Source organism: Engraulis encrasicolus, chromosome 2 (assembly GCF_034702125.1).
Source record: "Engraulis encrasicolus isolate BLACKSEA-1 chromosome 2, IST_EnEncr_1.0, whole genome shotgun sequence".
In the NCBI taxonomy this organism is placed as follows: domain Eukaryota; kingdom Metazoa; phylum Chordata; class Actinopteri; order Clupeiformes; family Engraulidae; genus Engraulis; species Engraulis encrasicolus.
This window is the reverse complement of record NC_085858.1, coordinates 9,333,519-9,353,588: the sequence shown is the minus strand read 5'-3', so window position 1 is coordinate 9,353,588 and position 20,070 is coordinate 9,333,519. Positions and strand designations below refer to the sequence as shown.

At 42.3% G+C, this 20,070-nt stretch overlaps 3 protein-coding genes across 3 annotated transcripts; 2 read left to right on the top strand and 1 right to left on the bottom strand.

Moving 5' to 3' along the window:
* Positions 1-598: 598 nt before the first annotated feature.
* eef2kmt (eukaryotic elongation factor 2 lysine methyltransferase) lies at positions 599-6,427 on the top strand. The gene is made up of 8 exons (XM_063221451.1): positions 599-832; positions 945-1,007; positions 1,104-1,184; positions 1,284-1,385; positions 1,498-1,631; positions 3,680-3,921; positions 6,079-6,228; positions 6,322-6,427. Exons 1-8 carry the CDS (start codon positions 710-712, stop codon positions 6,420-6,422), a joined length of 996 nt encoding a protein of 331 aa, XP_063077521.1. The 5' UTR covers positions 599-709; the 3' UTR covers positions 6,423-6,427.
* Positions 6,428-11,338, bottom strand: alg1 (ALG1 chitobiosyldiphosphodolichol beta-mannosyltransferase). The gene is made up of 13 exons (XM_063221441.1): positions 11,051-11,338; positions 10,816-10,893; positions 10,532-10,635; positions 10,287-10,435; positions 10,104-10,193; positions 9,903-10,013; positions 9,454-9,572; positions 8,992-9,030; positions 8,833-8,892; positions 8,618-8,728; positions 8,066-8,180; positions 7,900-7,975; positions 6,428-7,669 (listed from the first exon to the last, which is right to left on the bottom strand). Exons 1-13 carry the CDS (start codon positions 11,334-11,336, stop codon positions 7,532-7,534), a joined length of 1,476 nt encoding a protein of 491 aa, XP_063077511.1. The 5' UTR covers positions 11,337-11,338; the 3' UTR covers positions 6,428-7,531.
* A 2,208-nt stretch (positions 11,339-13,546) lies between these two features.
* c2h16orf89 (chromosome 2 C16orf89 homolog) lies at positions 13,547-20,069 on the top strand. Its single transcript, XM_063221430.1, has 8 exons — positions 13,547-14,207; positions 14,387-14,536; positions 14,720-14,870; positions 15,238-15,355; positions 16,849-17,011; positions 18,408-18,512; positions 18,804-18,893; positions 19,573-20,069. The coding sequence occupies exons 1-8, from the start codon at positions 14,042-14,044 to the stop codon at positions 19,671-19,673; spliced, it is 1,044 nt and encodes a 347-aa protein (XP_063077500.1). The 5' UTR covers positions 13,547-14,041; the 3' UTR covers positions 19,674-20,069.
* Position 20,070: the final 1 nt, after the last annotated feature.

Below are 20,070 nucleotides of genomic sequence, written 5' to 3'. Positions count from 1 at the left end.
AACATTCAACCAGCCATTGCATATACCTACTCTGCGTAGCTAGAAACACTGACAATTAAAATGTTCAATTATGTACTGCATACTCTATTCTATCACGTTCTGTTCTATTATGTTCTGTTCAATTCTATTCTATTCTATTCTATTCTATTCTATTCTATTCTATTATTGTATTTACAAAAGGAAGAAAACAAAATATATGATGAAGTGACTTACCCTCTGATTCCTTCAGTTGTTTTGTCCCAAACAGTAGTCTTCAACGTTACAGTCTGTCGACAGGCTTATTCAAATGGCAAATGCAGAAAAGAGCGGGCTTTATAATGACCTCAAGAAAGACCACTGCTGCTCAACTTCAGATAAAGACCTAGCTGGCAACAAGGGTGCTGATAACAAGGGTGAGGCTATATCCCAACAGAGCAGAACACATGAGTGGTTGGGGCAGCCAGTACATAACAGTTTTAACCCAATAGAAAATGAAAATGGGTCACTTCACTTTAATTATGGCAGGTTACTGAGCAAAATATGGGAAAATAATAAGCACAGAGGTATTAAGGTGTAAAACTGCAAAAACTACATTAACCATGGAACAACGCGGCTTTGTGGTGTGCTACCACGAGACTGTTCCGGGTGAACAGGGACCGCTTTCCTGTAGGAGCTACACGTGAAACTGTCTCTCATTTAGTGTTATAACTAACTGACTGTTTCGTAAATAATGACGGAAACAACAGCTAACTTAATGAATGGAAAATGTGGTGCCATTCAAGCAAAAGATATTGTTTCCACTTTCCGGGTGCACTTCCTAGCCATGTGTCGTTTGAATACCCTCCCATGGAAGGTAAGCAAGCGAACAGGCTGTCATCAAGCTACTCTGCATTTGCATTGAAGCCTATTTTGTTTTCATTCACTTGATAAGCTGCATAATAATAATGACGAAAATGTTCTTTCAGTTGCTTGAAACAGAACTCAAGCAGGGACGATCATCGGAGCTCATTGTCGATATTTTAAACCAGGTAGGTATCTATGCTCGATTTATTTATCTGGAATAGCCCTTTCATACTGATATGAAGCCCTGTAACAACAAACCTCATATTTTTTCTTTCATATAGACATGTCTCCATAAAGTTTGTGTCCAACACCCTCCATCAGTGAAATATAGGAGATTGTTTCTTCAAGAACTTATTAAAATGGTTTGTCTTTATTTTCCATTCATGTTGTTTTTAAATTTTTTGATTTGATATTGCATTGGGTGCTGTAGAAATGTCAGTTAATAAAACCAATGTTCACAGCACGAGTCTACCACAGCAGAACCACTGGATGAGCTTTATGATGCGTTGAGTGAAGTTCTGTGCCTCGGAAAAGAATCCATCTTCTACAAAAGTTATTTCCTGGTATGTCAGAGAAGATTCTCATTCACCCAATTCATGGTAGTAAAAATGTGTGAACTGAACTTACTTAGACATCGATAACCCTGATAAATGGTATGTGTTTTGTTTTTGATAGCCTTCAGGTGACACTGTAAGCCTGACAGAGAGCCAGGCTGTTATTTCCGAAGGCACCACAGGACTTGTGACATGGGAGGCTGCTATGTATCTTACTGAATGGGCCTTGGAGAACCCTCACCTGTTCAGTGGCACGTGAGTCTCCTGAAGTGTCATCATCAGGTTACATTACATTACACTAGTCAGGTTTTATCCACAGCGACAAACCGTGGACAGTCCAAGGATTGCCCTGGAAAAATGTGGGATTAGATGACCTAGTGGCAGGGCAGGGCAGGGCAGTCATGGGTAAGCGGTTAGGGCGTCAGACTTGTAGCCCAAAGGTTGCCAGTTCGAATCCTGACCCGCCAGGTTGGTGGGAGTAGTAATCAACCAGTGCTCTCCCCCATCCCCCTCCATGAGGTACCCTGAGCATGGTACCGTACCGCCACACTGCTCCGGAGGGGCGCCATTGAGGCTTGCCCCCTTGCACGGGTGAGGCATAAATTCAATTTCGTTGTGTGCAGTGTGCAGTGTTCACTTGTGTGCTGTGGAGTGCTGTGTCACAATAACAATGGGAGTTGGAGTTTCCCAATGGGCTTTCACTTTCACTAGTGTCACCAGGTATCAAACATCCCTTCATGTTCCAACAACTTCTACACTGTGTGCAGAATTATTAGGCAAACATGTTTTTTGACCATATTGTCCATTATATGCATATTTTCCGCCACCAACCTCTATGGACATGAACACCCATTGGATTTAAGCATTCCAGGTCATGCATATTTGTATATTAAGAGATGGCGTGGTCGAATAAGCCCAATACCCTATATCAGGTGTGCATAATTATTAGGCAACTTTGTTTTCCTCTGGGAAAATAGGCCACAAAAGAGATCTAACAAACTCTGAAAAGTCTATAAACAATTTTGAAGTCTTCCAGAGGGATGTGGCTGTCTTGAAATTGCCCACATATTGGTCATATCCATCTAATGCACCATTACGAAGCCATCAGTGTCACATGCATTGTGCTCACAAAGTAACTGCCAGATTGAGAAGAATTGAAGGTCAAACTACCACAAAAGTATTACCCTGCAGTGCTGTTATATTCCAGAACTGAAACCTACATCGAGTGTCCAGAAGAACATTGTATTCAGCACTCAGAGACATGACCAAGGTAAAACAGGTTGAATCCTGAAGACCACTCAACAAGAAACGTAAGTCAAGACTGGGTCAAGAAAGGTCTTTAGACAATTTTGTCAATGGTTTTATGAACTTGTGAAAGTGACTGTTAATGGACCAGATCGATGAGCCCGTGGCTAGATCGGTAATGTGCACACTCAGATGAGTTCCTGAGTTCTACTCAAATACCAGCAGAATACTGCATAAATACCATTGCCTTCTTGAAAGTTGCAAACTTTTCCCTCACAGATCCAGCTATGGGCTCATCCACCCTGTCTGTCAATAGTCACTTTCACCAGTCCATAATACCTTTCAAAACTCTGTCCTAGGGTATTTCTTGACCCAGTCTTGACTTAATTAACTTGTTAAATGGTTGTCTGGTGTCATCCCTTCTTACCTTTGCTATGTCTCTGAGTGCTCAACAACCTGTTCTTCTGGACACCTGATGTAAGTTTGCATTCTGGAATATGATAGCACTGCAGGGTAATAATTTTCTTGTAGTTTCACCTTAAATTCTTCTCAATTTTTGGCAGTGACATTTCATGTGAGACTGATGACTTTGTAACGGTGCATTTGATACTTCTGTGCTAATGTGACCAACGTCTTGCCAATTTCAGGAGAGCCACATCCCTCTGGAAGACTTTAAAATTGTTTATAGACTTTTCAGAGTTTGTTAGATCTATTTTGTGGCCCATTTTCCCAGAAGAAAGCAAAGTTGCCTAATAATTATGCACACCCGATATTGGGTGTTGGGCTCCTTTGATCACACCCCATCTTATTATACACATATGCATGATCTGGAATGCTTAAATACAATAGGTTTTCATGTTCATAAAGGTTGGTGGCAGAAAATACGCATAAAATGGAAAATATGGTAAAAAAACACGTTTGCCTAATAATTCAGCACACAGTGTAGTTTATGCTCTGCAATGCACATAACACCAGTGTAAAACTGTGAGGTGATTGTAACTGTAATTGCTGTGAAGATATCACTGACTTGTTTATCACTTTGACTGTATTCCCCTCAGGACACTGCTGGAGCTGGGTAGTGGGGTTGGGTTAACAGGCATAGCACTCTGCCGCCACTGTAAACCGAAGAAATACGTATTCAGTGATTTCCACCCAAGCGTACTGCAGAAACTGGAGGCCAATGTAGAACTCAACAGCCAAGATCTGCCTGATGTGGCAGTAAGTGTGGAAGAGCTGGATTGGGAGAATGTCTCAGAGGGTAGACTAAGAGACATTGGTGCTGATACCGTCATTGCAGCAGGTAGGGTTCCACAACAGTATGGTTCAAGTCTTTGAATTACTGTCAAATACAGGTGTTACAGTATACGCAGGGGTGAAAGTAGACAGTTGCGCACGGATGCATAGCACCGGTATAACATTTACAGCTGATTCACAGTTCTGTTAAGAAAAAAGGTTTAATGCTGCCCAAAACCCACATTTGAAAAAAAGTAAGGTCTGTTATTTCAATAGAAAACACATACAACCACACTATGCTATTTGAGACAAGTGTCCTCCTATGAAGGGACACCTGAAATGGTCATGCAGAAATATAGATCTGTAGTGCACGTTTATTTTGTTTGTTTATTATTTGTTTGCGGGGGGTAGCATCGGTAAGAAATGAAAACTACCTTCACCCTTGGTTACACACCATATAACTATGTATACTATGTAACTATAGCTGGTAGCAGAGTTCAGCAACCAGAGGCTTATAGAGAGAGATGCCTCATTCTAGTTCTTTTCCGGTATCCATGTGATGGCGGGTGAATGCCCCTTTAGGAGACCTTCTGTTAGGAGACCTTTGAGACTTGAGGTTGAGAATAAATGGAGCTCCCTTACGCTGTAGATGGCGGTAGCGCACTTCTTGTGCAAACACCTCAAAAAGAGAAGGAGGAGGGGACAACGCCCCCTTAGGAGACCCAACTTGAGCACACTCTTTTGCATTAGGTGGGCGGGCTTTGAATCCTCTTTATTAATCTACCCTCTTATCTTTGATATAAGCACCTAAGCTGAAATCCTATGGCAGCCACGCCCCTTTAGGAGACTCTGAGAATGGAGACCAATGGAAAGTCATGCCCATTTAGGAAACCTGACTAGATTCTACTTTGTTGCATTGGTGATGCATGCTACAACTTCTCGGTCTACCATAATTTGAAAATCTTTGGTATAACCAGAAATTGTCTAAGCTATGAGATAGGCGTCTCTCATTGGCTCCCATTATAGCCCCGTTGGCGAACGCAGCCAAGTAAAAGATGAATGGGAGCCTATTGGGCTAAATGGCTCAGCAGGGATTTGTGACGGTTCTGTTCTCTGGTTTGTAAAGATGTGTGCACATTCTGTACCTTATCATGAACGTTGTATTAGAAGTGAAGTTAAAGGTTCCTGACATGGCTTTGTTCTCCCAAAGACGTGTTAGTTTTGTTAGTTTTGTCCTGCAACACGATAGCATTCAGCTAATACCTGCTGGCTGAGGAATCTCTGCGACTATTCACGACCAGAGCTGACGAGAGACGTACTCTGACTGATCCTAGCAGAGACATCTACGGTCACACACCTCAAAACCCCCCACCGCCGTCCAACATGTTAATTGAAGGTGCCCAAATTCTTAAGGATGAGCGCAGTCATTTCCTTTACCCCATGTACACATGCCGCTTTTCCACCACCTTAAATGCAATAAATAACAGGTGTCCGCAACAATCCTAACATAACTTTAAACACATCGACATCTGAAGTCAGACTTAAAACTACAAAACAAATGGCGTAGTGCCGTAAAGTCGATTGTCACGTGTTATGTCATTGCTATAGTTGAAATAAGGGTCATTTTCACGAATGTAACACTTGACAAGATGCAAACGTGTCGGCAAATGCTTTCACTTACTCATATCTATCGAACGCGACTCCATTATTTCCAGGGAAAAAATCACACGGGCAGATAGTTCTATGAGAAGGGTACAGCCCCATTGGCACCCATTCATTATTTACTTGGCTGTGATAACATAGCTGCAGTGCCACTCCTGGCCACACCAGCTAGTTGTGGTTCTTGTACAAGATTCCATTTTCTTTGGTATAACATTAGTAAAACTTCATACAAATGTGATAGCAACTGAGCCACCGGCTTACATACATCTTTTGCCACCTGTGCTCCAATGCCAGAAGGCTGCTGTAGGTTGTGAGTTTGAGTCCCAAGTATTGGACTGTGCAGGAAGACCTTGGTCTTATCAGTCGTGTTTCTGCATTATCATTGTTGTAAGACTGTTACACTGTAGTCCTAGGGGGGCTATACTACAAAGCTATTTTCTAGAGCTATTATTAGCTGATTTACCTCTTCACTTAACCTGAAGTTATTCTGAACCAGTTTTGTAGTATAGGCCCAGGGAGCAGTGACTTTGACTAATGGTTTCTATTTGTTTAAAACACTCAGACGTGGTGTATGACCCTGACATCGTGGACTGCCTGGTATCACTGTTGAGCAGGATACTACGGAGCTCCAAAGACAGCAGCCAACCTAATGTTTACATTGCCTCCACAATACGTAATCCAGAAACCTATTCCTTCTTCAAGAAGAAACTCAGTGAGTATTACATGTATTCACTTGCATCATCTAGTGAATGGAATCACACAGGGTTTCATTTGAAAATGCTCAAATGCTTTTATTTTCTTTCAGCTGGTGCTGGAGTGACGCATTCAATCATCACAGGTCCCACATCTGAAATCTTCCCATACAACAGACTTTCCTCTATTGAGTTAATAAAGTTACATTTGTAAAAAGATACATATTTCATTGTTTTCTTTAAGAACAATCTCCGGAATGTCATAGAAAAATACAACTAATTTTACTGGGACAAAAAAACAAAACCCTGAAACCCAATGCCTAGAATGTCATAGAAAAAAAAAGAAATACTCAAACAACAAAACCCTGAAACCCAATATTCTTCCTGTTGAGCACCAATCATGGGTGCATTCTAATATGCGGACTCCCGTCCTCCCTTGCATGCTGGTGGCCTCGTGATGACGTCAGCGGCGACCAAAGTTAAATTCAATATCTTGCAAAAGTGCAATTTTAATGTAATTTTCTCATTCGCAATTGGGATGGTGAATGAAGAACAGTCCCCCAAAAGTTGTTGTGGCTAGGCTGACAGCGGGGAAACTTAATTCTCTCCATGGAGGCGGGGCATCAGCGAAACGCAAGGCCACAAGCAGAGGTCAAGGACAGGAGTCCGCATATTGGAATCCACCCGTAGTCAGTTTTGACAGTAATTTTCCCATAAGTCATTTCACTGTGCAGCCATCTTGGCGATGCCTCAGGGCAACTATTTTCAGAATAGTAAAGCCATGGGCATCTCAGAATGAATGAGAAAAACAGGAATGGGACAACTGAGCGATACACAAACCGCATGGTTGGGATCGCAATGAAAACCAGAGTACAATGGCTATCTAGGATTGGTCGCATATAGCAAAGTAATGCTATAAAACATTTGTTTTATTACTGCTAATTTTGAACTGTGCATGTGTAGCACTTCACAACATCATATTCTGTTTCGCAGCCAACAGGATCAAGTTGCACGGACTCTGTGGCAACCCCATGTGGGTACCGTAGCTACCCAATGTGAGTTGCACATCTAATCTGCCACCGTTCGGGAGCAGATATTCCGAAGGCATACCGATTTGGTTTGAGCTGACGTAAAAGCTTACGCGTCGATGATTGAATCAATGACTGCGCACAGTGGGCAGCTCAACAAGCAGTTGGCTGTTGTTGCCAGACAGGTAGGAGATGTGCAAGCACATGCCATGTTGGCGTTATGAATTGTCCCCATTCATTTCAATGGACACGTTTTTGAACCGTCTCCTCCTAAATAAAATGTCTCTGGTTTTGGTCATCTGTTATTAGCCGTCAGTAGAGGAAGGACAGTTTTATCCCAGTTCTCATCCCATCTCTGCTGCCCGCTGGACCTCAGGTTCCTCCTGAAGACACCTAGCTTACCTTTCCAGCTGGTGAAATCAGACAGCAGCAACTGGTGAAGAAAAACACAATGAATGAATCAAATGGCATTGAATTGCATTACATATTACACAAGCTGTATCATAAGCATCTAAGCACCTAAGACCAAAACAAACTACAGATGTGTAGAGCAAAACATAACATTTACAAAAAATGTATGTTCATAACATTTGAAATTTTGAGGACTAGATTTCTAGGGTGGTTCATCTTCTTCACCCGTGCATATTTTCTTTGCTTCCATACCTTTAACTGTGTGGCCAACTCCTTTGAATCCTGAAATATTAATCCATTTTCATCATGCTTCACCAGTTCATCTAAACTGAAAACAGAAGAAAGAACCTGTTACTGTTTTGATTAAATGCTTAAAAACAAATAAGTAAAGCAAAATGCAGCTGTTCTCAACACCCACCACTGAAAGTGTATGGCGCAGACAGGGAGGCAACAGCCAAACATGTCCACTACTTTCATAGGAAGATCAAGGCCACTGGAGGACTTATGCAGGCAGACTCCCAGATCAGCAGAACCTAATGTGAGCATCATCCACATGCAGATAAGGGGACGGAACCAGAAACATTGTTTAATAGATGTTCATCTCCTCATTTCAAGTCTTGCGATCAGAAGAAATGTTACTGGCCAGACTTATTTCTTGAACAAGACAAAGAACTGACTGTTAGATGTACAAACGCTTCAAGTTTTGGCAAAGGACGCGTTGAACTTCTTGGAAAAACGAAAGTCTTTGGGTGCGCGATAAAATGTATCAACTTAAGGAAGAAAAATCCGCACTCACAAACTGCGTCTCATTATATATTTATATTACCGCCATGTCCAAAAAGCCATGGTGGACATGGTGGTAATATAAATAAATAATGAGACGCAGTTTGTGAGTGCGGATTTTTCTTCCTTAAGATGTACAAACGCTTCCATTCTATCAAATGATAAATGAACGACATTCTAAACTCACCAAGCAACTGAGGGTAGTCTTCCGCCTCTAGCCAAGGGGTGCAAATCTTGATGTGCTTGAAACTCTTGGTTTCAATAAGTTTTTTGTAGTACTCTTTTTGAGGGCCTTTGCCTGTAACAATAGAGATGGTGGTTCAAATGACAATATTATACTCCATAGTCAGTGTATGACTTCTTGTGTTTAGTAGTGTGTAATTACATCATGGCAGACATTACCTGTGATGACGCATACTAGTTCTGGGAGGGTCTCACCCTCATTCACAAAGTCCTCATAGTCTACAAAAGAGATCACACACGGTTAACATGAACAACACTGAGACAAGAGTGGCTAACATTTCAGTATTGATATTGAGGGGGTGTATTATTGTCTCTTACCCTCAAGGGCCTTCAGCAAAATTGAGAAATCTTCATCCTCTAAAAAAAGTACAGAAATTATTTACAAAAAATGGCGGTCTTTTAATGCTAACTCCAAATGTGTCCTCTCTTAATTTAAAGCAACATAAGAAACTAATGCAGAGCCCACTGATGTCTGAGACAAACAACTTGGTGCCACACTCCCTCAACAATTGACACCTACTAAATTTGACCACAATAAATTATTTGAGTTGTTCGTGTACAGATTGTACACACGCTCGCACACGCGCACACAGTCCTTGTGTTTAGAGATGCGCAGGAGGCAGACCATCTAAACCCTACCAAAATTGAGCTCAATGGAAAACAATGGTTCAAGAGCGCACGCACACGCACGCACGCACGCACGCACGCACACACACTCTCCTTGCATTTATAAAAAGATGGACAGCAGCTACTACAGTATTTAACTCAATGACAACAAACCTGTCCAGCTGGTGCTGCTCAGTAGCAGGGCAGGTCTCTTCTGCACTGGGCTGACAGCACCAGAGCTCTCACTGCGCTGGGTAAATGCCGTCAGCTCCATGTCTTCACTCATGGGCTCGCTGTTGATATGAGACAGAATGCTGTGCTTTTTGGCTATAGTTATACATGATTTTGAATGTGTGACAGCCCTCACGTCACAACAAATTGTATCCAGTTTATAGCTGGGTCAATGACTGTTACAGCTAATGCCCATACATAAATTAGTAAGTGGTAATTAATATACTGCATATGCTTCTTCAATAATCCACTAAAAAAAATAATAGTTTAATCCATGCCATAGTGGCACAATGGTGGTTGCACCACCCTTACGTGTGCTACTACTAAAACTTTATTGACCCAGCTATACATTTTTTATGGAATATTTATTTTGAAATGGCAATACACTATACCTTGCTTGAAACTGTGGATAGGTCTTGGCCATCTTCATGAAAAGCTGGTGTTGACTTTCGAGTGGAGTCTCTTTGAATATTAGTGGAGGCTTGTCGTACAAGGTTGTTGCCCTAAAAGTACAAGTCCAGACAGAGTTAGGGGTGCAGTGATTGCCTTGCAGTGTGGACGACAAGAATGCATCTTATGTAAAGCTGTCTTACGTGATCTTCCAGTTCTTCAGGAGGTCCTCTCTCATGGCCTTGGTCACACACAAGTTATGACTAGAAAACCTACCAAAGAATTTCTCGTACCTACAAATAAATGAATATAAATATTGTGAGGCTACACACAGCAGTTTTAATCATGAAGAAATCTGATTGTATGTGCAAGAGGATTTCTTTTACCATTTAGCAACCCGTACAATTGGATGCTTCTGTCCATGGGTGAGAGCCATTATAGTGTATCCATAGTTGTGCCAGTCGATTATGAACTTAGTTCCACGCAAACCACACACCAGCCAAGCCACAGCAATGCTTGGCAACCCAGGAGGATTCTGAAGATTAAGGGGAAAATATGATGTCTTTATGTATACTACTACAAGTAGCCCCTTAGGGGCCCTCAGTAACTTTTAACTAGAGTAAGGAAGTACCTGCATGAGGACATGGGAGTGGTCCTCGAGATTCAGCAATGTATAGAAAAGTTGCAGTGACTGCAACACCACTTTGGTGACATATTTCAGAATCTTGGGTCCAACTGAAGAATAGAAAACACAAGAAAGCACATGATGTCACACACTAGAGTAGATCTGTCTGGTACTATTTAATATGATACACTGACTACACCTTCTCTAAAACATAAAAAACATGAAATGCTGTACTCGACAGATAGACTTAAGGACAACTTAAGTCAGGAAGAAGCTAAACAAAAAGTTACCTCCAAGTCCTTTGACTTCGGAAATTGGAATGATTGTAATGTGTTCATTTGCACTGACTTCCTCGTGGGGTTTCGTGCCTGCGGTCAGAAAGTGGGAGACATTAGGAAGAAGCAAGAAGTGACAGTGCCATGTGGTTGTGTGCATGCGGATGCGGAGGTTATTTAAATTGTAACAGTTTCGTCTCGCGCGACTACTGCACTACGGTCATACTGGTTACAAATGTAGCCTACTTACCAAGGAATCCAACAAAAGATACTTTGTATCCGTGTTTGCTGAGGGAGATTGCATGATACTGCATACGAGGGCTGCGTCCAATATCACCCAAGACAAGTACACAGACATGGCGCGTTTTCCCCTGATGGCATCCAATGAAACTATATAGACTCAAAACAGCAACAAATGCGGCCGCGACTACTAGAAGACACCAGTTTGTATCTAATTCTGTGACATGTACACCTAAAATAATCGCTATAAATGAAACTGCTAATGCAGCACACAGCGACATGAGATTGTCCGCCATGATTGTTTGGTTGATGACGTATACGTTTCGATGGCTATTTAAAGGGGACGTGTACCACTTGGTGACGCCTCCATACAAAGCAAAGGATAAGGTCAGGTACTCTAAAAATGTTTTGATAATCCACTGGGGAAAAGTTAAAATATGCCAAATTATTTGTGTGCATCCTGTAGCCTATTTAAAGTATTTTATTGTGCCCCTGTGCTTAGGTTGTGGTGAAACATCGCAATTAAAGTAGGCCTATGTATTTAATCTGTCACCTGCATGGTCTACTACAGGCTATGGGTGCATCCCAATATGTGACCTTGCCTCCTCCACTTGCCTCCTCCACTTGCTTCTCGTCATGATGACATCACTGACAACAGCATTATATTTCAATATCTTGCAAAAGCTCAATTGTAAAGTCTTTTTCTCATTTGCAATTGGGATGGTGAATGAAAAACAGTCCCTCAAAAGTTGTTGTGGCGAGGCTGACAGCTGGGAAACTTTATCGTTTTCTCCACGGAGGAGGGGCCAGGAGGCGGGACGAGGAGACAAGCACAAGTGGAGGAGGCAAGGACACATATTGGGATGCACACAATATTCAATCCTCAATTCAACTTTTGTAATGATATCATATGACCACTGGATGGCAGTGTGGGGGTTACTGTACTACTGCAACTGTACATTCTGCAACTCCTAACTTTACATTGAAATTACTACATGGTAATAATAAGGCTGATAGTATACATAGTGAAATATATTGTTGTGCTTGCTTGTCCGTGCAGGGACTTTGAAAAGCTCAAGGAGCATCTCAGTTCATTTACAAAAGGCTCCTTATCTCTCACAATAGAGGACCAGTGAGGACAGGATAGCGGTAGAATGTCTCTAGTCATCTGGAGCTGTGTGTGTGTGTGTGTGTGTGTGCAGGGGCGTAAATTGTACTGTTTGTGGGCCCCTCTATATGCATGGGGCCCTGGGTGAGTCAGACACACTTTACCCCCCTGAACGACACCCATAGTGTGTTTGTGTGTGTGTGTGTGTGTGAGAGAGAGAGAGCGTATATGAGTGCATGCATGCGCTCACAGCCACGTGAGTGTGTGTCCTATGTGTCCATGAATGGGCCTCCTCAGTCCTCGTAGCAGCCGGAGGACCCCTTCTAGTCATCAGCAGTAGGCTACTGACTCATCATGACCCACTGGACACCAGGAGCCAACTCTCTGAGGATGACCCTACAACCACTACAAGTGCTCAGTGATGGAACCCTCCCGGGGACAATGAAAAATATGGTATTTTGTCCCAAATGGGTATGGCTTGGGTTGCATATTGAGCTTAGAAGGGTGACGAACTTAGTGCTGGCAAAATCACCTACCCTTGACCTTCACAGTACTTTGCCATGTACGGTTACGTTGTGCAGATGTCCTCAATCCTCGATTTCAGAGGATAATCTCTGATTGTGTTGCATTTCAGGATGACCTAAAGGCCTACTCATAACTTTGTTGACACGGTCAGGTCACATCCAGATATACAGGGTTTACTGAAGTAAAACGGAAAACACCACTAAAGTAGGCCTATTTTGTTAGAGTGGTGTTTAGAACCCCTGTGATCTTTCCTCAGAATTCTACTCATTATTTTGCCATGCACTGAAGCCTCCATCATGTCACTGTGCCAGATCATGGGATGGACAGTATGTGGGCTGATTGAGAAATTACCCTATACATTAAATATTATTTATTACATATTACAACCTGCATGTCCTTTGGTACCTGATTTGAAAACACAAAGATAGATTGCAGAAATGGGAAGTAGCCCAAAGTTGATCAGTCTCTATACATTTAGCCTACTATACATCACATCAGCATTGAAAAAAAGGTATCTTTGTGTTTGACACGTTTCTTCACATGCTATGTTGGATGGCCAATCAAATAGCTGGATTACGTGAGCCATTATGTTAAGTGAAATTTATAGCTACACCAACTAACTCGTAATTAAATTGTTGTGTCTAATGATGAAGGTAATGTATTTTTTAAATAAATGGTAGGTTTCCACAGTGCATTCATGTCAGTGCATTACGTGGTCAATAGCATCCTCTTCTGTTTTCCTGCAGCTTTCCCTACCGCCAGACTGGACTATCCCCGAGCATGATTGAATGTGCGCTATTGCTGACTCGAATAGTCAGCAGTTTCCACTACTCAGCAGGCTCTCTTTCGGACCGAGCTCAATTAGCGTAATTGTTTGCCATTTTATAAGATCTGCACTGCAGTCGCTGGATTTCAGCAGGGAATCTCTACTGACATACATTTATTTGCGAAATCGACGTTTTAATTTTGCAGGTTAGTTTGTAAAATGATGTTAATGTTAATTTACTAACGCCTGGATAATATACTAGAATTCATAAGCTTGCCATTGCAATTGTCTCCATGGATAAATAATCGGTGACCGAAACCAGGCGAATTAGCCTATTTTGTTTGCACCATTGAAGGCATGTCTGCAACACACCCACAAGAATATCCGAGCGCCTGCAGGAAGCTTTAACAACAGTCCCCGAGGGCTTGTTTGATTCGATATTGGGGAGCGCCCGCCAGGGCGCTTGCGGACTTCACGGGAGAGAGCGCGTGCGTAAAGTCTATGGGTTTGGAGAGCCCGGGATCTGGATTGGATAAAATCTCTTTCCTCGACAGTGGATTAATACAAATCTCCCAGACGCTGGTTTGCATGCGAGATCAAAGATGAAAAACCCTTACCTGGTGCTTTTTATTGTGTCCATAATTATGCCAACACAGCAAGAGGTTATCGAGGACGTTCTTACAAGCATAAGAAAAGGAGTTACTTACTTGGAAAAACAATCCAAAAACATTAACCTCGATGGAGTTGTTGGATATAAAATTCTTCATGGCAAGTAACATTTTCTTAACTCTATTGCATATGGTATTTACAACACAGTCTACATATTGGCTGATGGTGTTGGGTTAAAAAATGCTGGTGAATTCAGCAACTTCTCTGGGAGGAGTAACATTAGGCATGGGACATATTTTACTAGTGGGCTATACGTAAATACATTGTGTCTTGCACAGCTCAACTTGTGGAATCCGTTCGGGCATGGCCCAGAGATCTTGACAGCCTTGCCCAGCGCTCCACAGCATCCACCCTAGTCAAGAAGCTAGGTAACAGCCTGAACCTGGCCATCAAAGCTCTACAGGAGTCAGAACCCAAATATTACAGAGGTGAGAGATGCTCTGCTCACAATGCATGTCATACATGTTGTGACACTTTTAACTGCTTTCAACAATTCATCAGTTGAAGTGTGTGTGTGTGTGTGTGTGTGTGTGTGTGTGTGTGTGTGTGTGTGTGTGTGTGTGTGTGTGTGTGTGTGTGTGTGTGTGTGTGTGTGTGTGTGTGTGTTTTAGAGTTTGAACCCTTGATGGTTACATCATTCTGGTCCTTACCTCACGACTGGGGCACCACAGACCCCTCCCTGGTGTACAGCACTCGAAGGCTCACTGAATGTTATGATGAGCAGCTGAGTGACAAATGCATGACCCTGCTGTTGGGCACATGGTATGGAGATTGTATTCCTCAGTGCAAGTGGTTGTTGATGTGTAAAAAACATTAGCAGTGATGTTGGATGCATGTGTTTGTCATGGTATTTCATGGTCAGAGGCGGACTTTCCATTTGGCAAATCTAGGTAATTGCATAGGGCCCCAACCAAATCCGCCCTGCTTAGGGGCCCAAACTGTCACACCAGTTGCGGTAAACACACAAAAAGTAGGCTTTGTCACTTATGCAAAGTAATTGAAGATACGTATATATTTGACAAAACACTTGAATAGTCTATATACGGGCCCCATTTTGATATTTCGCTTAAGGCCTCAAAATGGCTAGATCCGCCCCTGTTCATGGTATGTATTTGTTCTTCCTTTGAAGGAAAGATAATGGAACCCCGTGCATTATTACGAAGCTGTGCCGAGACACCATGACGAGGTTTGGCTGCCCCCACTACTCCCTGTCCCACCAGCTGCTGTACTTCATGATTGGGGAAATGGTTAAGTATGCACCCACAGCAACACAGATAGAAGCTACCACTAATATTTCACTCACAACAGAAAATTCAATATTGTAAAATGTGTGCCGTGGATGCAGGATATTTTGTGTTCACTCCTTTGGATTAGTTTCTTCTTTAAGCTATTTTTTCTTCTTTTTATTCATTCATTCAATGGCAACATTTCAACCTCTCTGTCTTCCTCAGATTCTGAATCTGAGGAAGACAGAGAGGTCGAAACGTCATCATGCTTGCCATTGAATGAATGAATAAAAAGAAGAAAAAATTACTTAAAGAAGAAACTCATCCAAAGGAGTGTGCGAACCTTTTTTCCAAAAAATCCGACATATTTTTGTTCAGCACCAGGGATTGTGCACAAGAAACTCTACAAGAAACGGTGTGTGTTCTTTTCAACCAGCAACTCAAGCATCACATTGTGACATAATATTTAAGTTCAGCAAAAAAAGTTTTTTTCAATGTGAACACCACATTTCATCCAACATCTTACTAAAAGATTGTTTTTGTGATATTCAATGCTCATTGGACATTATGAAGTCTTTTGAATCTTCGAGCGGAAAAGATCCACAACTTCTATTGAAAACATGTCATCCAACTTTGACATTCGTCAGCCAATAGGGTCAGTAGCTGGACCCTGCTGCCTCAAGCAGCAGCCTGTGTTACCTTTTTGGACAAGCTACACTACCAATGTGAGGAGAGCTACAGAGCAGAGAGCAGCCTACAGTATATTAAGCAGACTGTGGGATGAGATAGGGCCCAATGTGTCTTTGTCACGTGATGCCAGACACCTTCAATTCAATGACATTCAAAAGAGGTATAAGTTGCCTCCAGTGGCTGTTGACATACAGTAAATGTACATGCCACTGTTTTCTCTGGTTTTCATCCTGAATCCTGTGGTCCTTTATACAAGCTTTCTTTCAAAACAGAACTCATTTGACATCATTGTGTAAAAGGTGAATTGGAAGAGGAAGGCAGTTGGCTCGGACTCAAAGGGGTGAACGGGTCAAATTCCCTGACCAGGAAAGCGAAGGAAGAATGTGGGAGGTGGAGTAAAGGACCTGTGCTGTCTTGTACCCTTGTCCATGGCTGAAGTGCCCTTGAGTAAGGCATCTGACCTTATACTCAAGGTCAACAGTCCCTTCTACCAAAATAACTGACTGTTCATGACTGTGGATGAAAGCGTCAGCTGTGAATGCACATTTGATTTCGGAGGTGTGGGTCATTGTTGTCTCTGTTTAATATAGTGTAACATTATTTGAGGATGATAATCACACACCTGCCTTTTGAAAAACAAAACCACAGTCAGCCAAGCCCATAAACAGCCCAAAATCATGTGATCAAGTCAAGTCACTTGTTAAATAGTTTAATTTTCATATCGTGTGTAAGGTCAATAGTTTTGGTTAAAGTTTGTCTATGTTTGATGCTTTGTAATCGTGTGTTCTTTCTGAAATAATTGTGATGTATTGTCTTATTTTCAGAACGGTTGCACCAAGATGCTGAAGGGAGAGATGAGGCCGTCCAGAGTGAACATGACTGTGCAGCACTACCAGAGGATTTTCTGCTCCAACATGATGAAGAGCAACCAAGAGATCTTCAAGAACGGCTTCACCGGTCAAACACAGGACATCTTCATGGAAAACAGTGGGTTCATCACTTAAGAACAACTTTATTTAAAAACATATATACTGTATATTATTAAATATATATCGCTATGGTAGATGAGTGGGGGGAAAGCCGCTTTACATTTTACGAGTTGCCAATCACAAACCTGGGCCTCGAGGGTACCAAAGGGGGGCTCTGACTGCTACACCAAAGAGCCAGGTACTCCTAGCCAGGCTGTGCCCTCCTAGTGACGCAACGCTTTCAGCGTTGCAACTAGTCAGGTCAAGAGCAATGCAAGTACTTTCTGAGTTCCCGAAATTCCGGGAACCCCTCCCACTTTGTCGGTAAGCAAACAACCATAATCAAACCAAGGGAGGCGGGTCAATCATGCCGTTTGGGAAATGTTAAAGTGGTAGTTCGCTATTTTAGACATTAAGCCCTGTTTCTGTGACTTCTGGGGTGAAGTAGAGATGTTCTCATCACAATTTTGACATTTGGTGCTGAACGGAGCATTTGGGTATCCAAGACTGCAGCCCCCCCACCTTTACATTGACTCCAATAGAGCACTCAAGCAATCGATTATAAAATGGCATTAAACTTTTGTTTGAGAAGACATGGAACTCACCGTGTGGTCAGTGGTAGACAGCGATAAATTGACCCGAAAATTGCCTTCTAACTGTTGTTTAGCATTTGGCGGACCTATTTTTCCCCAGACGCCGTTGAATAGCAGTAGACATCCAGCCAGTAGGTAGCGATAGTGTGTTGTTTATGTAGACATCAAGGAGCGAGGTAGAACGGCTATCTTTGAGTGGGACTGGCTACAAAAACTACAGCTTGCATACAAACCATAGATAGTAACGTAAACAAACGCACCCCCATTTCCGGTCGCGCGGAGTAATACTAGTCAAACCAATACAATCAATGAAGACGGACAATAATGAATATATCTTCTCTGGAAGCGTATTTCGCGGTGATTTTCGAGCCAACGTATCGCTGCCCACCTCTGACCACTCGGTGAGTTTCATGTCTCTGCAAACGAAAGTTTAATGCCATTTTATGATCGATTGCTTGAGTGCTTCATTGGAGTCAATGTAAAGATGGGGGGGCTGCAGTCTTGAATACCCAAATGCTCCGTTCAGCACCAAATGTCAAAATTGTGATGAGAACATCTCTACTTCACCCCAGAAGTCACACAAACAAGGCTTAATGTCTAAAATAGCGAACTACCACTTTAATTGTTATGCTCTTGGTCAGACCAAGTCTCGAAGAGATTTGAACGTCGATGATAATCAGGCTAAGGCACTCCCACAACCCTATGGTCACTCTACCACTTGTTCATTTCTCAGAAGATGGAAAACACATTAATGGTGTGTATGTATGTTGCGTAAAACTTCCTTCCTGTTGTTTTGAGTAGAGTTTCCTGTTTTTGTTTCAGTCCTGCTGTGCGGTCTGGCTGGCTTCTCTGATTTCTACAATCTGGAGTGGCTGGAGCACATACTGCTGTGGCAGGACCCTCAAGATGGCTGTTTTGGAAAAGAGTGTAAGAGCTTTCCCAAACACACACACACACATAGACACACACATAGACACACACACACACACACACACACACACACACACACACACACACACACACACACACACACACACAGCGAGAGAGAGAGCCATAATAACTTTAAAAGGCAATATCCATTAAGGGCAGGCCAGTCAGCTGCATGCTGCATGCCTGTGATGTTTCTGCAGCATGTGATCAGGCCATATGGTTGCCATTAGGGCGGGAGTGTATAGCTTACTTGTGTTTATACTGTTTGCACCCCGTTTGTTTTCTTAGATGACTTCTCATTTGGCTTCCCGGAGGAACATTTAGAGCCACCACCACAACCTCACAAAAGAGTCAAGAGGAGGGAGAAGAAGCTTCGAGGTAGGAGTCTACCAAAGTCTATGATTTCTTCTATGCATTGTCTAGATGTGAAATCCATTTTATGCATAGCCACTAACCATCATTTTTATATGCATCATATAAATCTACAAAATTCACGATTTCTAAATTACTGGTATGCAAAATCGTGCTGACTGCATCGTGCGGAATTACTCAAAACCATCCAAAAAAAGAATTACGGATTCATAGTAGGTCTGCACAATGCATTGGTACTGATTATGGATAGCTCTGCTGAATTGCATCATTTATCTATGCATGGATAAATGCAAATATCTGATTTGCCTGCACATGCAATATAAGTGCATTTGCATTTATATTGTCTCCAGCCTTCCATGCATGTTGCATCTAAATGTTAATATCCGCTACAATACAACGCACAGTTCATGATTCATCATTAAACTGATAAAAGTAATAAACTACCAAAATGTTAAAATTGCAAGTTATTCTGTAGCACAATCAATCATTCGTCCTGCTTCCGTCATGTGCATTTGCATTCCTTCTACGCATGTAATTTTGAACGTTACCGTAGGCATATTTTTCATTCAGCTTTATACTCATAGAAACTTGTGTGTGCCTTGCACTGTATAGGTTTCTGGTGCTGAATGCTCTTTAATTATGCATCACAATAGAATTGTGTTGTCTCTAATGCTCCCTCTTGCAGATGGATGCTCGAGTCACATGACAGGGGTGGCTGTGAGTGCTCTGGGCGGCTACCTGAACTTCTACCTGTCGGAACAGGACATCACCAAGAGGCCGCTGTAATGATCACCGGGCAAACAACACTCACCGCATTCGTGATGGCACAGAAACGTTCAAAACCGGGCAGGTTGATGCACCGCACCTGCATACTACATCACAATTTTCTAATATCCAGAACACATTGTAATTTTTCAGCGTGCATCTGTGCTGTGCGGATTTGGTCGTTTCTGTACCACCACGAATGCAGTGACTGACTTGACACGGTCATCATCACCATACTACAACCTCCTGCTGACTATGCATGAAGACACCACTTTCCTATTCATTATGATTCCTATTCATTATGAATATATCAGAGCAGGACATCACAAAGACACCAATTTCCACTCTCCTCAAGGTTTTAAAGTCTCCTTATCTCACACCGTCCCTTTGTAGTCTCCCACCACACTCTTCCCACCAT

Excerpts from the sequence above, each read along its gene's own strand:
- alg1 (XM_063221441.1), bottom strand. The coding sequence starts at position 11,336 with ATGGCGGACAATCTCATGTCGCTGTGTGCTGCATTAGCAGTTTCATTT. Across the intron at positions 7,976-8,065 it reads TGCGCCATACACTTTCAGTG|TTTAGATGAACTGGTGAAGC; the intron begins GTGGGTGTTGAG and ends TTCTGTTTTCAG. Across the intron at positions 7,670-7,899 it reads AGTTGGCCACACAGTTAAAG|TTGCTGCTGTCTGATTTCAC; the intron begins GTATGGAAGCAA and ends TTTCTTCACCAG.
- c2h16orf89 (XM_063221430.1), top strand. The coding sequence starts at position 14,042 with ATGAAAAACCCTTACCTGGTGCTTTTTATTGTGTCCATAATTATGCCA. Across the intron at positions 14,871-15,237 it reads ACCCTGCTGTTGGGCACATG|GAAAGATAATGGAACCCCGT; the intron begins GTATGGAGATTG and ends CTTCCTTTGAAG. Across the intron at positions 18,894-19,572 it reads GAGGGAGAAGAAGCTTCGAG|ATGGATGCTCGAGTCACATG; the intron begins GTAGGAGTCTAC and ends TCCCTCTTGCAG.
- eef2kmt (XM_063221451.1), top strand. The coding sequence starts at position 710 with ATGACGGAAACAACAGCTAACTTAATGAATGGAAAATGTGGTGCCATT. Across the intron at positions 833-944 it reads TGAATACCCTCCCATGGAAG|TTGCTTGAAACAGAACTCAA; the intron begins GTAAGCAAGCGA and ends ATGTTCTTTCAG. Across the intron at positions 1,185-1,283 it reads TTCAAGAACTTATTAAAATG|CACGAGTCTACCACAGCAGA; the intron begins GTTTGTCTTTAT and ends CAATGTTCACAG.